The sequence below is a fragment of the Anabas testudineus genome, chromosome 3, assembly GCF_900324465.2.
Source record: "Anabas testudineus chromosome 3, fAnaTes1.2, whole genome shotgun sequence".
NCBI lineage: Eukaryota > Metazoa > Chordata > Actinopteri > Anabantiformes > Anabantidae > Anabas > Anabas testudineus.
The window spans coordinates 14,439,362-14,464,134 of NC_046612.1; the positions used below are offsets into that span (position 1 = coordinate 14,439,362).

Below are 24,773 nucleotides of genomic sequence, written 5' to 3' on the forward strand. Positions count from 1 at the left end.
TTGAATGAACCTTTGTGGCCTTCACAGCTTTGGTGTTGGATAGTCCGACGCCCTTCCTGAGGTCGGTGAGCAAGTCTCGGGTCAAAGTGCTCCAGACTGTTCGTGGCCCGATGCCGTAGGTGATTTCACGGTCTTTGAAGGCGATGAGCTGCATGTTGGTCACATAGTGGATAGTGAAGGGGGGGCCCTTTTCTGTGGTTTCAAGGGTGACAGACAGGCTGCCGTTGGAGACAAACTTGATGTCCAAGCTGAGGATGAAGTCTTTGGAGTTACCCAGCTGCAGGGACACGCCTTCTGAGGACTCTGTAGTGGTGGGATGAGGAGGTGGAGTAGGAAAAAATACATTTAAAAAAAAGAGAATTTGGTCAGAATTAAAACCACATTTGACACAATGGACTATTTTTAGCACACTGACTGAAAGCCTTCTGCAGAGTGTCTGTCTCCCTAACGCACTCTTCCTTTGATGGTGTTTCTATAGACGACAACCTGCCTTATCACGGACATTCATTCTGTAGTCACATTCCCAAATCAATAACTAATACTTTTTTAATTAGCAGGGTTGTGTATCATTATTACCCAAATGCCTTACTGTGTATAAGAGAGAGAGTTTCATCCACACAGAGACTAGTTTCTCATGGGATACACAGTACAGATGTGTCACTGCACACTGAGCTTAATTAGGAGGACAGAAGGGAGGGAAGAGCGGGAGCTCAAGAAAACAACTGCAAGAGTGGAAGAAGAAGAAGTAGCTGCACTATAGCTTTTATATTTGCATCTCTAAGCTCTAACACATGAACCACTTTAGTTTTCTGTTCTGAATTCATTTCAACAGCCCAAAGCACTAACAGCTTCTGGAATGATCTCTCCTTTGGTCTTGTTACTTAGTCTGAAAAGCAAAAAAACTTTTTCTAATGAAGAAGTCCCAAAGGCTGAAGAGAGGAGAGAGTGTAGGAGTCTAGAAAGGAAAAAAAGACTGTAATGGAATCATGGGTCTCACAAGTGCCCTTAAAGCCAGCCTGAGAGCAGAGAGAATGAATAAGAGCCAACTGTGAGAAGACAATTCAGAATCAGAGACAAAGAGAGAGATCTCACACAACATAATCTGAGAAAGCAGAAGATGACGAGGCCGACTGAGACACAAAGACAGTCGATCAGGAGGAGAATGAAGGAGAGAGCCAGCCTGGCAGGGGCCTCTGGATGACTACGGCTCTTTAATGCACTCATAAATCCATTACTTAAGGCAATGCAGAGAGTAAGTGGATTTGTACTCTGGCCCCGTGATTACTCTGCCATCAATAAAGGATGGGCAGGGAATTTAGACGAGATTCCACCTCCTCTGCTCTGCTCTCTGGCTGTTTCACAGTGAGGCAGGAGACAGAGATGACAAGCAGTTAGAAATCTGTCAGCGTTCTCCACACTTATACATCCTCAGTGAGCATGTGAGACAGCTGAAAACACATCTACAGTACGCGTTGTGCACGCGTGGATATAAGAGATCCAAGTGACAACAGCCAATGCATGCATGATAACTAAACCACATTCTCTGAACACATACATATACCGTATGGGGAAAAAAAGGTGAGAAGCTGAAACTGCCTGTTGATATTTCTACTTGACAAATTACAGGTTTCATTGTCTTACAGCACTGAATCAAAGCAGATTTAGAGTCATTTTACTGTGACTGATGAAAATAAATTACAATTCAAAATCGTGTCTCCATATTGGTCAGTTTTGGTCTGATTCAATAAAACGCCTTCCTAAAACTCCCAAGGTTGGTGACAGATGTCAGCTGTCTCAACTGTACCTGCATGCACAGTAGACCTATTTATTTCTAACAGGGATTGGTTTGTACAAACAGTGTTTATGAATCATCAACCAACCACCAGAGGATTCAGAAAACAAAAGGTGCACAGTGGTGGACAGCATTTGTGCAGGAATGTGCAGATGGTAGGTCATTATCATGGGACAGATGATTGATCCACTTGTCAGAGGCTTTGAGAGGCTGTTTAACACAGGTGCCCTAGATACAGTGATGAGGAAAAAGAAGAAGGAAAACATGTAGGAGTGGAAGGAAACAAAAAAATAAATTGACAGCAGTGGAAATAAGAAAAGTTTGGATGAGAGAATAGAATAATACATTAAAGCGGATAGAGTAAATATGGCTGCACTGTTTAGAAAACTCAAGAGGGCTTTGAGGTGATAAGTGGGTGGAAATGAGTAAACAGAAGTGGAAGACTGACTGAAATTTGTGGATAGGCCGGCAAGATTAATGGACAATGAAGGCTGCTGAGGGAGGGCTGAGGAGCTGCGATGAGAGAGTGATGAAAAGAAAAGTGAGTTGAAAGTGTTAAGGCAACGCCAGCAAAAAGCAAAACAGGGAGGAAAAAAATGGTGGAGAGCGGTGAAATTAAAGAAAATTGTTCATGATGAGAGGTTGAAAGCAAGAATTTGGAGGAGGAGAAAATTACAGTGGAAGCAGCAGCTTTACAGAGGACACAGAGACGGAGAGAGTGTGTCCTGGAAATATCAGCAGGAGATCAGAAGACAATAAAAACAACTCACAGACGGCGCCGGGTAAAAGATTTGACTTCTCTCAATACCAAAAATAACTCTGTCAACCATCATGTGGCGTTGGTCATTCTGCAGCTGTAAAACTAGGCCAGATTTCCCATAAAGATCATAGATCTTCATGGCATTTCTCACATTTCATGACATAAAAACACTGCAGAACACAATCTGTACATGAGGGGGTGAACATTAAAGAACATTGCTAATTTCTCTCAACATTATTAAGGTTGTGATCCAAACTACAGTTACTGACATGTGCCAGTCAGTTTAAAGGTTTGTCAAGTTAGGGGATTGTGATACGTTAAAACACATTTTAATTTAACTGAATTAATTTTTTTAATGCCGTATTTACTGTTGTTCAGTTATGACACTGCTCAGATTATGGTCTCGTACTAGTTTCTAAAACTACTACTGTATAAACATTTGGGTTGAATATGAGACAAAGTTCAGAATTTCAGCCTTCATTTGATGGTATAACACCTAGATATAAGACAAAAAAACATATATAGCACAATATTAATATTAATATATATTCAACTGATGTGTTTCTCTGTTTAGAGTTTCTGTACACCCCTGAAAAAAGGGAAACCTGTTACAGTTAGATAATATACATAGAAAGTAGTGATCCTGCTCTAGAAGCAGCCATCAAAGCCCGAGCCTCCACCTCCCTTCACAGGTGAGCTTGTACGTTTAATGCATAAGTTGTGTAAATATGATTAAATATTAAATATTAAGAAAAGCTTATTCTGAACTTCTGTCTGATAACCATCTTTTGATCTTAAAAACAAATGTCTTCAGTGCACAGCAAAAACAAACAACAAACAAATTGGCCTTGTCATTTTAATTCAATTATATTTTTGTAAGGGACTGTAAATCTGTAAACGTGACGCAAACATAATTTAAAAGATAACTATGAATAATATCATATACTAAATTGTAAATCTTATCTAATAACATATTTTCTTAACAACAAATACCATCGAAATATCAAAAATGACAATGAATTTATCCTATATACAGCTCATTTCTCACAGACGTCCATTCTTGAACATAAACAATAAAAATACTTCACAGCTGTGATGGTTGACAGGTTTTCATGACATTAAACATACTGTATGTTTTAGGTGGACCCAACATCCACCGTCGTACTGTAACAATCTGATTTGTCAAATGCCCTATTTACCCTTTTTTTAAAAGAAGAAGAGTAAAAAAGAAATAGGAACAAGTACTTATCCTGTTGTTATAGCTCCTATGTCAAATACCGTGGTTTGCATGAAGCACTTTAACCAGAGCTTTATTGTCCTTCAACAACAAACAGAATTAAGGTCAATTTGATACCGTTGATGTAATTTCTACTGATATTAATAAGAAGGAGACGTATACAGACTTTGTCAGCATGAATGTGATTAAGTGAAGAAAACAGGATGAAACGTTTGATGCTGATTCTTTGATCATCATATTTCTTCAGTATCTGTCATTATGTGGGGGGTCCACTGTCAACCAGTACAGTCTGTTAGTATAATGGGGGTGGCATGTCATGTGGCACGGCTCGCAGAGAGCACACTAACCAGCGCTTTTCTGTCCTATGATCAACCAACAGAATTAAGGTGAATTGGATACAGTTGATATCATTTCTACCAATTACATTAATGCTCTGGCTACGAACGAGACGTATACTGTTTCCTTCTGTAGCATCAACGGAAACCCTCACAATACATTCAGACAGCATGAATGTGACTAAGTGGAGAAAACAGGATGAAATGTTTGATGTTGTGTCTGCTGATTCTTTAATCATCATATTTTTTCAGAATCTGTCATTATGTGGGGGGCCCACTGTCAACCAGCACAGTCTGCCTGTCTTCTGGCGGTGAGTCACCGCACACTATCATCTTGTCCTGAGGGTGTAGTTGCACATCGAGCTTCCTGCAGCCACAGTTAGCAGGAGATAAGCTGCTTGCCCTGAGGCCATCTGGGCTCATGCTAGGCTTACATACCTGGAGCACTGAACTGACGCACGGAGGTAGCTCGGATCTTGTCATGGACACGGCTCAGAGTGCAACCCTTCGCCACGCTCCACGGCGCTGTGGTCCGGCTGTCTCTCTCCTCAGCGGTGTCATAAACCTCCACGTGGGGAGGGCGCTCCGTCAGGTTTTTGCTGTAATGGCTCAGCCCATACTGGGCAATCTGGATGGCGTAGAAGTAGCCCTGAGGGCCCCACTGGGTGGACAGAGGTACACCTGGGTAAAGGAGAATAAGAACAATTATAAATAAATAAAACCCCTTTAGAGACCATAGACATTATTGTTTTATTGCATTATTATATGACTGTATGTTTGTTGTGTTTTTCTTGTTGTTACTAAGTGTATTGGCTGGAAAAGCTGGAAAAACTCGGGATGGTCGTTAGTTTTGTAAGTTTGTGCTCTTTACTTTTAAAGCTGTAAATGATTGGACACATGTTGAAATTTAAAATTCTCCAAGAGCAAATTTTCCTGTTCATGCAGCCAGAAACAGCTGAAACAGGGGAATCATTCTGATAACCAGTGAGTTCATTTAAAGACCTTGTGAGAAAGAGAGCACACGTGCAACCTAACCATCATCCTTCAGAGAAGATCATCACACACTCACATGAGGGCTGGGTGATAATTTGCTAAAGTGCCACTGCATACATTGCTGATAGCACTTTTTTCTTTCTTATGTGCATTTGTCTCCATTTGATCAGTTGCTGCTAGATAATAAATCAGAGAATGACACACCAGAATGAAAGTTATTACTTTTATAAGCTTGAATAAGGTTTACCTTGTACCTTCTTTGTTTATAATAGAAAATGTATGTGAAGAACAGTAACTTAGACAATAAGTTGTTCAGCCTTTACCCTCAATATATTTATAATAGTTGATTACACAGTAAATACATGTTTTTCTAATGTAACAAAGTGGATTATTTAATATCTACCCATGGTCTTTACACTGTGTGAGGTAAAGACCATGTGAAGTCTTTTTTTTACCTATCTGAGAAGAGTTTTACATTAGATTCCACTCTGATCCATCCCAGCACTCTGTGTTCCACTGATTAATGTCCCAGAATCAGGATTTTTTTATCCATTACAACATTTATAAATGAATAGCTATTGCTTGTTGTTGTGTAATTTGTATTGAGATTATAATGATAATTAGGTGCATAATAAGCCTCAGCAAGGCTATTTTTAGGCACAGGCTATACAGTATATTGTAGGCAGAAGAAATTAAATCTGTTACTTAAATCCAGTGTGCCCCTAACATTAAAAAAAGCAGTGCACCACACACCTGAAGGGAGTCTACAGAGACACTGTGCTGGACTCAGAGTCCCGTTCTGCAGTTTTTCCACTTCTAGAATGCTGCAGTTCATTTGCTCACAATCATTTTTATGTCATCAACGTATCTATGTATGTGGATCTTCTTCAGTTTGATCACCGTCAGTAATGGGACATGAATTTATGCCTTATTTGAAAGGGACAAATACATAGGCCACTGCCACACACCACAATTAAGCAGTAGTTGTCAAAAACACCTCCTGATTGAGAACTAATACATTTGATTAATCTGAAAATACACGCTAACACATCCCCACACAAGCACGTATACTCCCAATCCCTCGCCAGTCATTTCTTCATGCCTGTCTTGTTACTGCCATCTCCCTTGACAACTTAAGTCAAATGACTGTCAAAATCCTAACACTGTAACACTGTGCTACTCACTGAATAACACTAAGAAATCCATGTGGAATTGACTGTTAAGCCTGCACATATTTTTTTCTTACTCCAAAGAGCAGACTTTTCAAGAATAGGAAAAAACTAGGTCTTCTGCCAATTATAACTGGTTCTAAACCCAGTAGTTAATTTAGCAGCAAAGGTTCTGCAGCACTTTATTTTTGTGTAACGTGTTTCGTCGTTTACTGGCCTTTATCTCCATGATGCTATATTTTTGATGTTAACAATGAACCACATGTCTGCAATATGTCCAGATTTTATACCAGTAAGACCTACACACTTACATGTAAACTAGTACGTGTTGTGTTTACATTAAGTCTAACTTGGACTGGAGCCACTAAAACCTGGCTGTAACTACAGAAAGACTACTTGCAAGTCCAGCTCTGTCTTTACAAGAAAGTGCTGTGAGTGTGCACAAATGTTAGGTTTAAGAGATGCCATACATCATGTATGTGTTTGCCCTAAGTGCGTAACTGAGTGTGTGCATTTCACAGAGCACTTAAAAGGTTATAAGATGTGTTATGGACTGTGTTTTTGTGGAAATGCTTAAGTGATGATGGTCGGCAGTAGAAAGGAAGAAAAGATAAGTGTAGTGCAGGACAAGTGCAAGACAAATTGTGACTGTGAGAAGGTGTTGTTAAAAAGGATTAACTATTTCCACTAATGATAGTGTCCTGGCTGCTGGAGCTTCATTTTTCTCAACTTCTGTTCTTTGTCTAACAGAGAAACGAGTGCAAAAAAAAAAAAAAAAAAAAAGAAGTAAGACCTCAGTTTCTAACCCTCTCCTATAAAATCATAAGCCCTATGGGAGATATGACAGGTAATCATACATAAAAGTGTGCACTGTGTTTAATATTAAAATCCCAGGCGGCATAAATTTGCATTCAAAGAATCTGAATAATTTGTCTGAAATCTAACAGTCTCGTTTAAAAGAAGCAACTGACTAATGACTGACTGCCCAATGTGTCCAATGATAGACTGCAACTTCTGAGACAAGTTGCATATAAAATATGTCAGAGAATAGAGTGTTATAAAAGGGCCATTAGGAAATTTAATACCTATTGCTCAGGGTCCTGTTAATTCCATGGGTAGCAAGATGTTTTGGAAGAAAAATGCTCCCATGACCTTGTTTAAGTCCTGCGGTACATCTGACTGTGACAGGCTAATTAATGAACTGCTATTTTCACCTATAAAAAAGTGCTCAGCTTAAAAGAGGCGTGTGTACTGGTGGACACGGAGTTCTAAATAGCAAAGAGCCGTGGGCTTAATTAATGAACCTTGGCAAACTGTGTTTGTGTGCTCAGGTGTGTGCAGCATTGGTGTGTAGATGTGTTTCCTCAGATTTGTGTTCAAATAATCACTTTGAAAGAAATGTGTCAGAGCAACTTGGCTCACTGCTGCTCAGCCCAGAGGTACTAACAGATTTGGCTATATTCCTCTCTGACCTATTTTCAAGTATATATATGTTCCCTCTCATACATGCCCTGTACTGGGACACACTTATTTTCATTATTAACTAAATTGAATGGAATGAGAACCAGAAAACTAAAACACTGCAATTTATTGAAAATCAACCAAACAAAATGGAACTAATGGGCCCAATGTGTTATCAGGCTTTCTGACCTCACAATTTGTTATTCTCAATTTGCCTCAGTGCACATATAACAGCTGCCGAATGACACACATGCTTCATGGTGATTTTACTATGACGAAAGCTTAGTGTTACTGTTTGTGGCTGTTTGTGAGGTGAACAGAAAAGATAATGAATAATCAGTTACATTACAGCATGTAGAGTCACTTCTTCTGTAACTATGACTTTGTTGATCTAACAAACACCTCTATGTAAAATTTAAGCTGTGACATAAGCATGTATTCTTTAACATCAATGCTAAAGTCTTACCTTCTACTCCACTTATACACTTGACACGGTCTCGGACCTCCACATTGTACCCCTCAAATGACATGAAGACTCCATCGGGGTGGTAGGGTTCACGCTGCGTGTAAACCTTTGAATAGCTGTGCTGGAACTCGAAGCGATCATAGCCGTCATACTGCACTACTTTTCCATACACTTCAAAGTATTTTTCCATCCAACTGAAGGGCAGGTAGACCTCTCCGCCCTCTCGCCGGCCTTTAATAGTAGATTCATCGTTTATCAGGCAGTCAATTTCTTCATATTTGAGCCCACCGACAGCCCCAACAACAGGTGGAGGCTCTGGAGGTTGCGGAGGGTGTTGCTGGCTGCTGATGCTAGCATCTCCCACCCTGGGACTTGGAGCCACCAAGGCAGCACGTGGCAGGAAGCGCAGGGAGGTGTCACTGGAGCAGCGGTTCCACAGCAGCACAGTGATGAGTGTGAATAGGGCGCAGATAACGATGAGGGTCTTGTAGTTCACCCGGGCAGCCAGGCAGCGCATGATCACAACTCGCCTGTTTGACACAAAGACAAGGGACCCATTAGAAACATGTATGATTTATAATTTACAGTCGACAGTCGATCAGGCCAATTAACATGTCATCCCGTATCGACTGGTGAAGAAATGTGTCTGACTACAATACAGCAGCTTTATCAGAACATGCTTCTGAATCATTACTACTAGAAAACAAAGGATTAAATAGGAAAATGTGCATACAAGATTTTACTGACCTAATTACAGTACAGAACATTTTCACTGACAAAAAGGTACAAGAAACAGGAGAAATCTGATGACATGATTAGTTGAATTAAAAAGATTTCAATCTTGACAAAATCCGTCTTAAAGAGAGAGCTGACTGTTCCTTAAGTGAATGTAAATGCACTTATATAATGTGTGAGCTAAATGCATTCTCGAGTTATAATCAACAGTGTACAGCTGTGATTCTCTCATTCTCTCTCTTCAAACATTACACAACTCCAAGAAAATTCAGCTTGGAGCAATTTTCCCTAAACAGATGACAAGTTGTAATTTGTGTCAAAGACATGTTTGTTCTCACTTTTGTTTGGTGAGAACACTGTACAGCTATGAGTCACATGCACCTGAGGACAGAGTTGGTAAATGAATGTAGTAATTACGACTGTACATTCAGAAAACAAAAAAGGTGTGGTCACACATGTGAAATGGTAGGGTTATTACCAGTATGAAGCTCTGCACTGTACTTCGATGACCACAGTATCTCATCTTCTACCCCACAAACAGTCATATCTGGTACTGGTTTCAGTCTTTGCACTTTTACATGACTACGTTCAGCTGTAGCACCTCTAGTTTTTAAATACCATTTTCAGTATCATTGCAGTCCACAAATGTTTTGCATATCTGCAACTGACCATTTAAACATTTTTGGGAAATATACTGATTTGATTTGTTGTTGAGAGTTAGATGAGAACATACCACTATCATGTCAGGATATTCAGCTTTCTGAAACTTCAAGACTGGAAACAGGGAACTGCTAGCCTGGTTCTGTACAAAGGTTAAAATGTGACAATAATTATCACATTATGTTTAATTTTAACCAAATTCACACATTTTCTACATTTTAAACTTACTTTTTTTTACCTGAGTGTAGATAAAGGTTACTGTCACCATGTGATTATTAATATTCTGTATTAGATTTTCTTATGTATACATTTTTATCGTAATTATCTGGATGTACACTGCTGTTCAAATGTTTGAAGCCATTTAGAAATGTACTTTGTATCTATGTGGAAATGTGGTTCAAAGTTTATCAGTTTAATAGGCTGAATGATCACTAGAAAACACTTTAGCATTTATGTCAGCACAGCAGAACCCGTGTACGTTTTCCTAGAAAACAAGGAAATTTCTTGGTGATCCCAGACTGGAATGGTAGTGTACAGTGATCAATATTTAATTTGCCTTGTTCACAGCTCTGAATTTGACAGCACGTTGACAGTGAATGAAAACACACCAAATGTTTTCTTGTTTGTTCACTACTTGTCTAATATTATACAGTTTATATGGAGATTTCATACAATGCACAAAGCAAACCAGACATGGAGGAGGACTAGTTAGTCTGGGTTCACGTTTTCATGTCCTCTGTGTGTCTCTGGCATTTTCACCAAGCCAGCAAAACAAAATCAATACACGTATGGAGGTCTCCTCCTCCACACTAATTAAAGCTTACTGCTCACAGTATTTACTATTACAGTGACAACAGAGCCAGGTCCTCTATCAGGGGAAGCAGAAGAGGAAAATCATTAGTCTCCAAGTTAATTTCAATTTCCCAGCTTAAACTAGCCACTGCTAAAGGTCAGTTTAATTAGTGCATCAGTAGGACAATGGTAATCTGCACTGCACTGTCAAATTATAGTGGTAGTGGCCTCTTGAACAAAGTTAATGTCTAAAAAGTGGGACTTCCAGAGTGCTTTAACAGCAAATATCTGGGAATAAAAATGAAAACAAACACTGAATTTAGGCTCTGATGAAGGAACTAAGATGTGTCTACTAAAACAGTCAAAGAACATCTTGTTTTACACTACTAAAGGGAAACTGAAATATTTTCCTTCTTATAAACTTTAATTTAAAACTTCCGGTCAGTGGTTGGAAAAATTCTTGGTAAATTACTGCTACACACAGAAACTATCGCTGATATTTAGAGAAATGTCAGTCTGCTGTAGTGATGAAAGAGTGGGCAAATCGTAGCTCTGACAATGCTGAAAATGTGAGGAGGAGGCCTGGGGACTGCATCCTGAAAGATAAGTAGGACCAGTGCTGTCGGGGAACCAAATATAAATAATTGGCTCTTTGATTTGTCGTTAGTATTGAAGTCAGGCGGAAGGTGGACATGGACTTAAGCACTGCAACATATGGAGTATCCTAATGCCACACACTGACTAGACGATGATACATCTAAAGCTATGTCCCCAATGTACATTACACTGTGATGCCAGAGCAAGCAAGCATCAACTTTACTGTAAGAGGAGTTACTGTCAGCAGGGAGGCAAATTACAAAATGCAGTTGGTTTATGGATGAAAAATGATTGGTGATTATGTGAGCTCTCACATCTCTTTTGCCAGATGATGCTGCTGCAATGCTGTGATGACCAAATAAAAAGCACTGCTGAATTCTGGAAGGTGAATACTGAGGATAAAATAAGTACTACTTACCCAGAGCTGTGAAATCCTGTTCATGAACCACTGTGCAGTGTGTCGGCATGTGATAACTCTTTTACCACACTAATGTGTTACTCTAACTGGACTTCCTGGACATTAAAAAAACATTCCCCTGACCAAAACAGCTCTATGTGTTGTTTTATGTCCTATAACAGCAGCAGTGTTGTTGTTGTCTTCTATGTCCTCTAGACTGTTTCCACAAATAAAGTTGTAAATCATATCTGCAGCTGTTAATTACAAGACAAGCAAAAAAACATCTAGCTATTTGCACAGACAGTAGCTCCATTGTCTCTAGTTATTTTGACCCACATTCGCTCTCCTCTAGTAGGAGTTTGCTTTCTCACAAAAGCCCGGAAGCATCAGTTGTTTATTCACAAACTTATTTTGACTTATGTTTAGTTCTTGCCGACAAGTAACCTTTTCAGTTGTGCAAATAATTGCTGTAGACACCAGTGAAGACAGAAGTTGTTTGTGTTTTTATACGACTACAAAACCTGGTAGTGGGAGGTCAGAGTGGATAGTAGAGAAGAACAACATAAGGGAACTCAACATCTGAGACTTTTTTTAACAGTTACAGGCATCATGTTTATTTTGTTCTTTAGACATGAGGACTTGTCTATGTGATATGGAAAGACTTGTGTAATCCCCTTGCTATCAGCTCAACCCAGGATGTTTTGCATAGATATAATCCCTCTGGTAATAACACTGTTTTGATCTGGAATAAAAACTACACTGACATAATATATATTTTATATATATATATATATATATATATATATATATATATAAAAAATGACAGATCCAACTGGACAGGAGGTGAAAGACAATCCTGTTGGAGGATAAAAGTCTTCCATGCTTGACAGATTAAGGCAAAAGACACTAGAAAACAAAAGCAGCTTTTCAGCTTACAGGCTCCCAGTATCCTGCCTAACAAAATTACAAAGCACCTAAAATAATAGGCATGGACTCGTTCAAACTTTCAGATTTTTATATAATAGAATTATTCTTTGTGAATACCTATACCCTACACTGTGTGTATTAATCTTGTGTAGGAAGGTGAAAGGTGTGGAAATACTTATTTTAATGCCCAAGGAGCAATACTGTCTGAGTTACTATTTATTAAAGCTCATTTTGTTTTAATGTTACAGTAGAATGAAAAGCTCGGAGTTTGGAAATCTACAAAATAAAGCTTTTGAATATGTTGTGTCTGAGAAACTGTGAAAAAAAAAAACTATTTTTCAATGTTTCATTGAGTTGTTAAGTTATTTGGATTAAGCGATAATGAACGAGTTAATCAATAATGCAGCCCTACCAGCCCTAATTATCTTCACAATCTTCACAATAATTACTGCAGATTTTGTAATATTAGATGTACTGCTCACTACTTACAGTGTGTTAACAATGACAAACTCCTCATACTGTTGATAGTTCTGCTTCACTGTCAAGTAGAGCCAGCCTGATACCTAATGAACCATGTCCTTACATGTTCAATAGTACACAGCTTTTTCTCTGCTTCAGCACATCATCAAAGGCTTTAAACTCGTGAGTATGTGACCTTGAGCTGTGATGAACTGTAACATGAGTGATCTCTGAATGCCCTGATGGTTGCTTCATGATATGCAGCAAGTGATTCCCTGGCTTAAAACCCTTTAGTATTAATTGTGCCTGACATGGACAAAAAAAACAGACTTCTATTACCACATGCAAATGTCTGGATCTCCCAAATCCCTGGTAATTAAGCTGGGAAAGTTCAACCAGACACCTAATACTCTCAATTGTTTGTTAATAATGACAGCACATTTTCAACAGCAAAAAAAACAAAAAACTTTGTGACTTTGTTAAATGCAAATCAAGTCAAACTCACTGCTTATCTTTGTCCCTGGAGCAGAACGTACAACATTTACAACAGGTCGTAACTCCAGCAGTACTCAGCACGGGAAAATGGTGAACAGACTTGTTTTTCCTCTCCTGCTGTCCTCTGGCATAAAAAAAAAATCACAAGCACTCATCACACCAACAAAAGCTGAGTGCTCGTGGGCCACCCTTGGGGAGCTAATGGAGCAGAAGCCCAGCGTATGTGTTGGGTGCAGGTGTTGTAGCCCCAGTTAAACTCCTGACAGTTTCACTGCGTCTGGTGAAGGAAGGTAGGGGATTGAGACTGCCTGTAAATTATCAGCTTATGCTGATGTTGTGAGGCATGTTTGCTCCTGTAGAGATGGGGTAGTGTGTGTGTACATATGTACTGTAGGTGTGTGTTGTGGTGTTTGCGCTGATTGTGATACTGTGTAGGCATGAGGGTGAATTTGTGTCAACAACTGACTTATCCTATAACCATTTAACATGTGAATAGAGTTGCTTTAGAGTTGCTCCATCACCTGTTGCACATGTATGAATTATATTATTAGAAGAAACTCATTCACAGTGTTGGTCAACAACATAAACTGTTGTTTTTTGGCGTAGGTTTGGCTACCTATCATCCTGCAACCCTTAAAATCAGGCAGCTAACAAAACTGCACAATCTCTACAGACCAACATGTATACGACACTGCTCAATCAGACAGCTTTGTTTAGAGGCAACACAGAAATGAGTAAACTACTCTGCTAAGTTAATGCGCCTGTGTGTTTTATCTCTAGTTGGAGGATTAAGCAGGTCATTACCAAAAAGCTTATAACTGAGGCCCACTGAGGGATTAAACAACCTCTTCATCAAATGCAGGCTTGACAAGAGAAAAATACATGCATCATTTTAGAGGCAGGTCATGGCAGCCGTGCATGTTAAACAGCATGAACATGCATCTAAGAAAAAGATAAAAGCTAAGAAACAAATCATGGATGGTACAAACTGTGAACATGGTCAACAACTGTTGCAACAAGAACTTGGGCCAGGTCAAGTCCTGAAGTTAGTGGGGAAATAGTGCTGAGCTTTAATATTGCCTCTATTAATCTTTCTTCTTAGAATAAAAAAATGATGTGTTACAAACACTTTGTATATGCAGCAAATGTGTGAAAACATTTTCCAGAATCACTGGACATTGTGTGGAAACAACAAGCTGAACAAATTACTAGCTAATTTTAAGAGTAATTTATGTGACCAATATCAGCTTTCTTAAAACAGACATTACATCTGCAGAATTAACACATTTATACTGTCCACGTGAAGTATAGTTTTTAGGCATGGGCAATGTGATGTTGTCAGACAATACTGGTTTCTATGTGCTAATGACATGGCTTCTTGTGCTTTTTAGTTAATGAAGTAGACACAACGCCTGCAGACACATCCTGTTTACTTACTGTACTAGATAACACACTGTGAAACAAACAAAACAGGAACACATTTTTTTAATATGCAGAACTAAAGCAAGCTGCAGTAGCTGCCTTCCCAACCTTTTTTTTTCGCATTTGCATTTTTGCAAATACTGAAATGTTTTGCTTTTCTGTGCTGAACGGCTCCTCTCCTTTTCACTTTGTGTATTTTTAATATTTTTCAAATAATAAGTTATAGGACTAGCTAAATGTCAACATTAAACATATGTGGACACTCCATTACTAAAACAATACAACTGAATATGATTACCTTTGTATAATGGTAAATGGTCTGCACTTATATAGCGCTTTTCTACCTAGCTGGTACTCAAAGCGCTTTACACTGCTTCTCATTCACCCATTCACACACACAAGCACACACACACCGATGGCAGAGCTGCTATGCAGCTGACCTGACTCACCGGGGGCAACTAGGGGTTCAGTATCTTGCCCAAGGACACTTTGGCATGTGACGTGGCAGCCGGGAATCGAACCACCAATCCTGCGATTGGCAGTCAACTGCTCTACCTATTGAGCCACAGCCACCCCAATAATATATAATGTGAATATCAAACTAACTAAAAACTATTCCATTATGATTTTACAGCGTAGTTTGTAAATTATCAAAGGAAAAAAGGCACAACTATATGTTAACAAATCACACAACTAAGAGACACTTAAAAAATACTACTGCACATTTTATAACCGTTTCTGAAATAAACAAAACAGAAACAAAAGAAAAACAGTTCCAAATATCAGCTCTGGTATATAACAGTGTGATAATGCAGAGATTGTAATAGTGCTGTGTGAAGGTACAGCACTATCTCTTTGTGCAGACACACACAGTTACTCATGTTAAACTAATGAACACAGAGTTGGTTCAAAGAGCTTCATCTTTCCTTATGCTATCAAAACTGATTCAGTCATGACAAGAGGAGCAATGCAGGGCTTAGAGCGGCTTCTAACAGCTATGATTAATCATTTCATCACATAAGCAAGACTGGACCATTTTTTCGAAGTGAATATGGGAGCATACGTAATATTCAATTTTGAATCTCGACAGTGAGGACGGAAGATACTGACACCAACCTCTAATTCATTCACAAAGAAATGGTTGGCTGGCTGGACATTCTGTGGACGATCACCACAGTCTGGGCACAGCTGGTTCTCCTTCCTGCAGTTTCTTCAATACCTACAGAAAAAAGAAGAAAAAGTTGGATTTGATTCTTTGTGGCTCAAAGTTGTGTGTGAAGGTGCAGAAATGTGCATCCAAAACTGTATACATGACTTAAAACAGCAGTGACGTGTGTGCAGACAGCCCCAGTGACGCTCGTCTCCTTAAGGCCGATATCAGTATTGATATTTGAGATAACACAAAGACACTTTAAATAGCAATCAGCTTGTTTTGTAAAGAACTGTGACCAAGATAAGTACTGTGCTGCAGATTTTACAGCTGAAAAATAAACTATTCTGATGAGCAAACTGTAATATAATAGGTAATAAAGGTAAAGTTCAATCCCCACAATATGCAGATACTGATATATCTACAATAAGCCAACAATAAATAATAGTAAAAGTAAATTAAAAAAGGAGAAGGCAGTGGGCATTTATCTGCATTACATGACATGACAACACTTTTATGGATTTTATTGTTCACTTTTATGCTGCTATAATTTCTTTATTCAGGTCTTACTGTTTGTTATTAAAACACTAAAAGTTGACTCTAGAGAGTCGTGTCGTTTTTTGCACTCAACTCAACCAAACTTGTTTTAATCCCACACTTATTGCTCTACAATATTCTTGCTACCCATTCAGGAGTTTCCAGTACCTGCTTATTGCTGTTCAGGGTCACATGGAGGTGAGGAATGGCAGGTTGGGGACAGGCCTATTTTAGGATGCACTGAGTGAAAGTTAGGGAACCACTGTGAACATGTTCATTCAGAGAGTCTCAGTTCCTAATGAGGAACGTTTGTCCAGATTTAAGCAGGCTCTACATTCTTCACATTAAATCCTTTAATAGTCTGAATGTTTCTGGTGCCAAATTATGACTGAATGCCTCTATACACTCGCATTTCACTACAAACTTTTGTGAAGGAAACAAAAAAACCCACTACTGTATTATTTCCCACTGTGGCTAATTATAACCTTAAATCAATGCTCCATAAACTCTGACACTGATAAACTACAAATTAAGGCGAGGAAACTTACATATTTGTAATTGCCCTAATGAATTTAGTGGCTTTCCAACAGGAGGGCCATTAATGTACAACCAATCTATCTGCGCAAATAAGCAGAGAATGACATGGATACTTTACTCTGTAATTAATCTCACCAATGTATTTCAAGCCCCTGTTGAAAGAGGCTATTAAAATACAGAAGGTGCTAAATCATCACATCAGAGAGAGCATATTGATCTTCTTATGAAATGTGCTTATTGACAAAGCACTTAAATTAAATATTGCAGAAATTAAACCAGCTGGGCTCTTTTCTATCATCGCACAGGCCGTTGTTGTTTTACAATAGCTGAAAAGCAAATAGAGAGAGAGAAGGACAATAATATGACAAGGTGACTAAAACAACATGAACATCCTACATCATAATGCAATACAGTTATGGATCAGTTAAATTAATTAAAGACCACACACATCTAGCTTCTAATGCCCACTCCTGGTTAACACACAACAGCATGTCTCCTACAAACTACAGAAGATACAGAGAAACCAGTTTTCTAGGTTTTACTTCACAGATCAGACCTATTGTTCTTAACCATGGCTAAAAAAAGCTAATTTCCTCAAATGAATTTATTTGTTTTCAAATGTATTTGTAAATGTTCCTGTATCTATATCCTGCATATTGTATAAAGGTCTGATAAGGAAATTTTAATTAAGTATTCTCCACATCAGTATGCTGCGATGACACAAAAGGAGGATGGGTGTGTTTGTGAGTCTATAACCTGACTTCATCTGAAAAATGGCATGCTGTACCCAGCCAGAGTGAAAAGCAACTAGAAATGTCAGCAGTCTTAATCAATATTCCCTGGTTTCTGTATGAGTGTACTGATGCTTTTTGAGGCAGGTGTGCTGCAGGCAGATGGTGAGAAGTAGAAAATGAGAGTAAACGTCAGTCCTAGCTCATTCTTCCTGGAGCTTATCCTGCACCACTCCTGCCATCTATGCGTTTTCTAGGCAACGTTTCATCGCCTGTCCCTGAACATCTGCATATAACCTTCCATTAGTTAAAGAAGTATCTCAGCTGAGCCGCTGTGCTGGGGTTTACTTATACAGAAGCCAAAATTAGAAGTGTAACGTAGTAATCTATACAAACTGTCACACAGCCATGCACAATAACTCAAATCTGTGCTAAACTAAGAGGCATCATACAGGCACTGTGCTCGGTATCTGTTTTTCACTAAACACTCTGAGCAGTCTCAGGGGCTGTGTGGATCTGCATTAGCTTTCTCGATGAGGAATCCCTCCACTAACCTCTACACGCAAAGAGGATAATCAGATTTTTCATAATCTGCACATATGTTTCAAGCATCAAATAGGATAAAAAGGTAGCCTGGTGGGGTTTGTAGCACATTTTTGTTTCCAAGAAATACAAAAAATACAAAACAAAAACATTTGGTTTTCTTGCTGCACACTGCTACAGCTCGTCTCCTGCCAGATGAAACTGTGACAATTTTGTAAAATTTAATATTAGGCTTAATACCATTCAGGGAAAATGAGCAGTGGTAAACATCAAAGGTCACACACGAGGCGAGGTGATTGTTCAGACAGTCATCTCTAAATACACTGATAATGAAATAAACAGCGGCAGGATCTGTATTATGTTGCTCAGCAGGGGACTAACTACCAACTCAGATAACCAATTTCCTGGGAGAAAGGTTGCATTTAGATAGGTCTTTAAAAAAAAAAAGTTTAAGTGATTGAATTTAAACTTGATTATTTTTGTCAGTTTATTGTATTTTTTTATTTATCTGAGATAATAAATATAAAAAAGGTGTTTTGATTTAGTTTTACTCAAAGCATTTCTAAGCTTCAAAATGTAGACATCCAAAACAGACAATGCAAAAAGTTTATGAGCGGTGTGTTGATAGAGGTATATATATAAAACTAAGAAATCTGCTTCTTCTGTGGTGATTTCACAGACAGAAGAAAACAAAATGTCATATTTATACCTAATAAGAGAAACGGCAATAACCAGACCACTTCCATTTCAGGAGAGGTTTACATAGGATTTCCTGATGATTGATTTCTAAATCCAACATTGAACTAGGACAAAGTATGAGTAGCAGAAATAATCTCTTAAGGATGTGTAATCAAGGGCAGTGGAAGCCAAGCAGCACTCCAGCTCTACTTCAAGGTGGTTTAACATGTAGCTCTCCAAGCTTAGCACTGTGCTGACACCATTTTCATACATACTGCCCCACTCAATCGACCTTTCTTAAGCAAGGGTTGATGCCTTGCATATGAATCATGAACATCAACTTAATGGCTCTCTCCTGTGAACACATCTTTGACATTACACTGAGGATATTTCTTTTACAGCATCTTGTGTGAGAGCGATATTAGGACATTAATTATTTTAGTCGCTCCTCATTTGCTGCCACCCTGACACAAGCAATCATACATCAGGACTTGTAGTCAGGGCAAAGGGAGAGATGGAGACCCATCTGTTGGGCATTCATAATACATCAATTTTCCCTAGGGAATCAATGGCTGGCCAAACATTGAATGATCGCACCACTGGTGGCATCATAGTGCCAACCACCATTGACCATCTGATGCCCAGAGCAAGATCCAAGAATTCTGAGTCTGAAAAGTAAAGAGCTCAGTTAACTGAGATTTCTGCTTTCAGAGCTGGAGCAAAATGAATAAATGTGATCACTTCTGATCATACACACAAAAACCAGAAACATCGTGACACATTTTCAGCTTTGATATAATCTGTGTTTCGGTCACATTATGGGTACAATTATATTACAGTATATTGGTAGTGAATATGACTATACAGTAGCCTGTCAGCCAACGAAATTCTTTTAAAAGAGTTTCATCAATAAGCAAACTTTAAAAGCCACCAACCTGGGGGCCCAACCTCGTCACCAACAGTAGACTCTCCCACAGCACTGGCCTCATTCCAACCTCTCCTAACTCTGAAAACATTAGGGTAATTTTCACACTGGATTTAGTGAACAAAGAGGGTTTTAGTAGGCCTACGTCACATGCTGAGATGTGTGTTGTGGTTGTCACAAGTGTTCAAGAATATAGACAGTAAATTCTGATGTTATTTAGGGGTGATTTGCATACATTTAGAGCCTCTGTTGCTCCGTTTTTCTGCTTGTGAAAAATGTGAATGTGTTGCAGCACCTTACACCCAGATTTGGTGCAGCTGTTCACCCTCTGCATGTTCTCTTCTTTGGCATACAGAAACAATTTTCTATTTGCTAAATATCCCAAAAAGCTAAATACTTCCACATTTCAACTGTTGCACCATGAGTTAGCTCCACTTTCAACAAACATATACTCTGTAGGTACTTATTTTTGCCTTCAGTCAATATATCATGGCAGAAGAAGCGTTAGAGTGACAGTTAAAGGCTGAAGCAACAAGAACAAACAGGCTCTGGGGAGGCAGGTGGAGCCAATGCCCAAATAGAGTACAAAACAGCAACTTGAGAGACACTCCTGCTTTACTCTCCAATTCTAAACAGAAGAAATGGGATGAGAGACTTTAGAGTGGGAGGCAGCAAAAGCAAGCTTGCAAGAGGAAGCCAAGATGAGAGTAAATAAGAGTTTGGAAGTTTTTGGAAGCTAAGTAAATACCCTTGGTGCCTATCAAGTGTCTGTGGAGCTCTCTGCTGTGAACTCCGCTTTCAGGCTTGTAGGCAAAAGCCGGCGATGCGAAGACTATACCATCGGATACCAGCCACAGAATGTGCAAATAAAAATATACACACATCCATGCAGCTACAGCAATAAATCTTAAGGCATAGGAATTATTCATTATTGCAGACACTGTAAAGTAACCACCACCAAACCACTGAGATTTCATTATGCTGCTAAGCATAAGTTGAAGCAATAGTAATAAAGTTCACTGCCATTAATCTTCAAATGATTTTATTGCACAATGAAGTGCAAATGGAAACAATTTTAAAAAGATATCACAATTTTGGAAGGTAACTTGCTTTACTGACAACAATTAAATACATTCAGTTGACATTATTTTAAAAACATTTTAGAAACTGGAACCACTGAATGTGATATCTGTGTTTGAAACGTGAATTAAACAATAATTATTAAAACAGTTGCCAACTATTTATATGTTGATCAACTAGTTGTTTCACCTCTAAAGTTGAGCAGATAAGTTTACTGTGAATGTTTATTTTTTAAAAACAAATATGGACAATATTTCCTGATTTCCCCATTTTCAAAATAAAGAACCACACTACTTCCTTGAAAGGACTACGGTTTGTGGACAGGCACTCTTACAGTCTTGATCTACAGAAAGACAAATGACAACATGTCCTACCGGCTCCTGTGTATCTGACGAACAGTTCTGAACTTGTAAGTAGCACAGACACCTCGGTGTGAGCGCTGAAAAATAAGAGGGCTGTGCCCCAGCTGCCTTTCACACGAAGACAAGACTTGCATCTTCAGAACCTTGTTAGTTCTCTGAAAAGGCCACCGACTAGTTTGGAATATTAAGCAGCTCATGCTGTCGGAAATCAAAAGGATTTTGGAAGAGAGTGGGAAGCCTCAAAAAATCTTTGATGGTATATATCGCTCAATCTCCAGCAGATATGATGGAATGAAAAAATAAAGATAGGGGAACAAAAGGCTTCTGAGAGAGGAGGGTGGCAGAGGTTATTCTTCTCTCAGATTTCTGCATATGCATATATCATTTCTCCTCAATCAGAGCCATGCTCTTAAAATGTCAAGACTTCTGACTGAAAAGACAGAGCGTATGAGAGAGACAGAAAGGAAAAAGGAAAGTGGGACACCAGTATGTTTTAGGTCATTTATCATAACAGGCACACTCAAATAAGTAGAACTCTGTTGTCTTACTTCCAGTAATATCCAAATCTAGACCACATTCAGAGCATTCATAAGGAAATGTCTGCACTGCTCTGAGCTATAAAGCCTAGAACTACTGCTCCTTTACTCTGTATGCAAATGAAGCAGCTGCAGCTAGTGAAAACCAACTGTACTGAAATTCTGACTCAAGATTCACTGTTTCCAGTCTGTTCCCTGCAGGGAGGGGAACAGTAATGATGGTGTGGGTGATGGTAAGATACTGTTTTCTTAAGGGGAAGAAGAAGAGGGGACAAAGACAGGAAGCACATCAGAAAGACTGCTATAATGAATCTAAGCTCAGGGTTGTATTAAAATGATTAGATCACCAGTGATCTCTGCGGGAATAATTGCAAAAACAGCACGCTCCTGGAAAAAGATGTTTAAAGACATGAATGCACATTGCATACTATATTTTTTGATTTTGACTTTTAAACAAACGTTGATTTAATAACAGCACTACTGTTGCAATGAGAAAATGATCTACCCCTTATGAATCTTAAAATAACTATGTTAAAACATCTCAGGCTTCGAAAATAGGTCAAGACTTACAGAATCACAGTAAAGATAATCATGAAAAAGTCTGCTGTGTGATTTAATATGTAAAGCACCTTGGTTCACTGAGCTAAAGAATCTACCAGAAATGTCAAGAGACTGCAGGCCACCCAGCAACAAGGTTGAACATGTCTGGCAATGGAGAAAAGAGCTGTTCTGAGAGAAAGGTAAAAGCCTTGAGGTGATGTAAAATGTCTCTTTCAAGCTGACCTTGTCTTTGCTATATTCTGCCTTTCCAAGCAAATTATTACTCCAGTCAGGGCAGTGGTGGCCTGCCAATCTTCTGTTTTCACTCTTCCCTGTAATTGTTCTTGGATACATCAACCTCTCTGTGCAGCTCTTAAGCCATTTTCTTCTCTTTCATTTTATCCATCCATGATGTGTGTTTCTATGGTCACACAGAAATACGTTAAGGTCATTAAAGCCATTATACCACAGTTTGATTGCAGTTGTGGTGATTCAGGAATGTAATCTTTGTCCAGTTTTAGAGGCTGTACAAAAAGACCAAACCGTTTCTTGACACCAGTTCTATCAGCTTGTAATTCGGTTTCTAACCCACAACATCCATGTGGCTCGGCTGTACCACTTCCTAATGGTCCAAATATCCACTGGAAGCATTTTAGAAGGTCTGTGTTTCTTTGAGGTTTCTTTCTTTCTCAGTGTACGTATCATGATTAGTTACCTTTAAAGTAATCATGCACATGAAACGTATGATAAAAGTTTTGTTTTTGCTTAAGTCTGATTATACATGCAAATTTTTTAATCCATGAGTGCTGATATAGAGTATAACAGCACTGAGACTGTGGCCATATGTATGTATATGTATGTGTATGTGTTACATTCTTGTCGATATAATATATCGTGTCATCCTAAACTACCACAGCTCTTCCCTTGGTTAGACAATCACGCTGTCCCCTGAAATTAGATGGAAGAAGTGGATTGAAGATATGACATTGACATTGCCACGGTCCATCGAATTCGTCATTTAGCAAAGCTAAATGGCAAATGTGCTACTCAGGCATGGTAATGGGTATACAGTAGGTACGGGCATCAAAGAAGCAGAGAGAAGGGAAGAGATGTGCCTGAATGTTAATGGTACAGCAAAGCGTATTTATTCAGCTGCACTTCTTCATATCATATCAGATATGGCAAATTCACCCCTTTTCTGCAGTCAGCATTCTCAGCGATTTATAGACTTCAGCACTATTCATAACGAAAAGGCACATGTCAAAAAATGTAAAAGACAATAAAACGGGTAACATTAAACTCTCTAGTAGGAATAAATGATCACGAAAAGCTCATATCTCCCAGCTCGACGCTCAGATACAGAGATCATAGGTCATATTGAAACACAGCTCTTCGTATTCATTTCAATGAGGGAAGTGCAGGGGACTGGCATCACAGGATGCAAAACCAAATGCAGTGTTTTGAAACACAACATGATATGATCCAGCAAGAGGCCAAATTGGCCACATACATGTAGACATTTTATTAACTCATTGAATGTTGGATTATTTTGACGGGCAACTGTACTTACATAACATTTCCAGTTTACTTAACCTTCATGTCTTTGAACTTTTCGGAAAGAGTCTGGAGCACCAAAAGGAGACCCACTCCTGGGGAGAAGAAGAAAATACCCACACAGAAAAACCAGCAGATTTGAACCCTCTTGCTGTGAGACAATAGCACTCACCACTGAGCTATTGTGCTGCCCTGATGTGTTGTTAATGCCATTCTAATTTTGTGGTAATGTTTGAGCACGATTGTCTGAAATCGACCAGTTAACTCAAACTTAAATCCTTTTAGGACTGCCAGTTCGAGCAGAAGCTCATTAACTGGAATCGCACACACAGACAAAATCAAAAAATGTCCTGCTTATTTTTAGGTGGGCAACAAGAAATGGAAAGTAAATGAGCAAGATTATACAAGATGAAGTTTATGTTTTATGTAAAAGAAATAAATACAGACATAACTGATATCAGATAATTAGATAAAATCATTCACTATAAATAATAAAAATTATACTATTCCTTGTGACACCTTTGGTAGATTATATATATTCAGTTCAACAAAACATGCAAAATAGAGTCACTTAAATGGTCCGAATGTATGGCCAAACAACAACAACAACAATGAATACACGTGTAATTAATACAATTAACAACTGGTAAAATGTACTCTAACTGGCACAGATTACAGTAACACCAGAACGTGACATCTGTTGTCAAAGTCATTATAAACACCTGTGCTTTTCCAGCAGTGACAAGTGGAAATATCTGCTGTGAAAAAGACCCTTGTGATGTCATTTGCATCACTGGGCTGATATTTTTTATATAGTATCCAGAGTGATTATAAATGTCACTGTCCAATGTACACCATTATAAACTGTATCATATATACACCATTATAGTTCAGAAAGCAATC

At 38.7% G+C, this 24,773-nt stretch overlaps 1 protein-coding gene across 2 annotated transcripts in view; it reads right to left on the reverse strand.

Moving 5' to 3' along the window:
- glceb (glucuronic acid epimerase b) overlaps positions 1-24,773 on the reverse strand; it is a 40,434-nt gene that overhangs the window by 5,241 nt on the left and 10,420 nt on the right. Inside the window, exons 2-5 of one of the 2 annotated variants that reach the window (XM_026378852.1) lie at positions 15,814-15,916; positions 8,214-8,743; positions 4,563-4,805; positions 11-303 (exon numbers count right to left, since the gene is read on the reverse strand). In XM_026378852.1, the coding sequence (XP_026234637.1) occupies positions 11-303; positions 4,563-4,805; positions 8,214-8,730 (1,053 nt within the window). In that variant the 5' untranslated portion in view covers positions 8,731-8,743; positions 15,814-15,916. Of the gene's footprint in view, positions 1-10; positions 304-4,562; positions 4,806-8,213; positions 8,744-9,681; positions 9,756-15,813; positions 15,917-24,773 lie in introns of those variants that run through there. The other variant, XM_026378853.1, reaches the window with a different exon arrangement.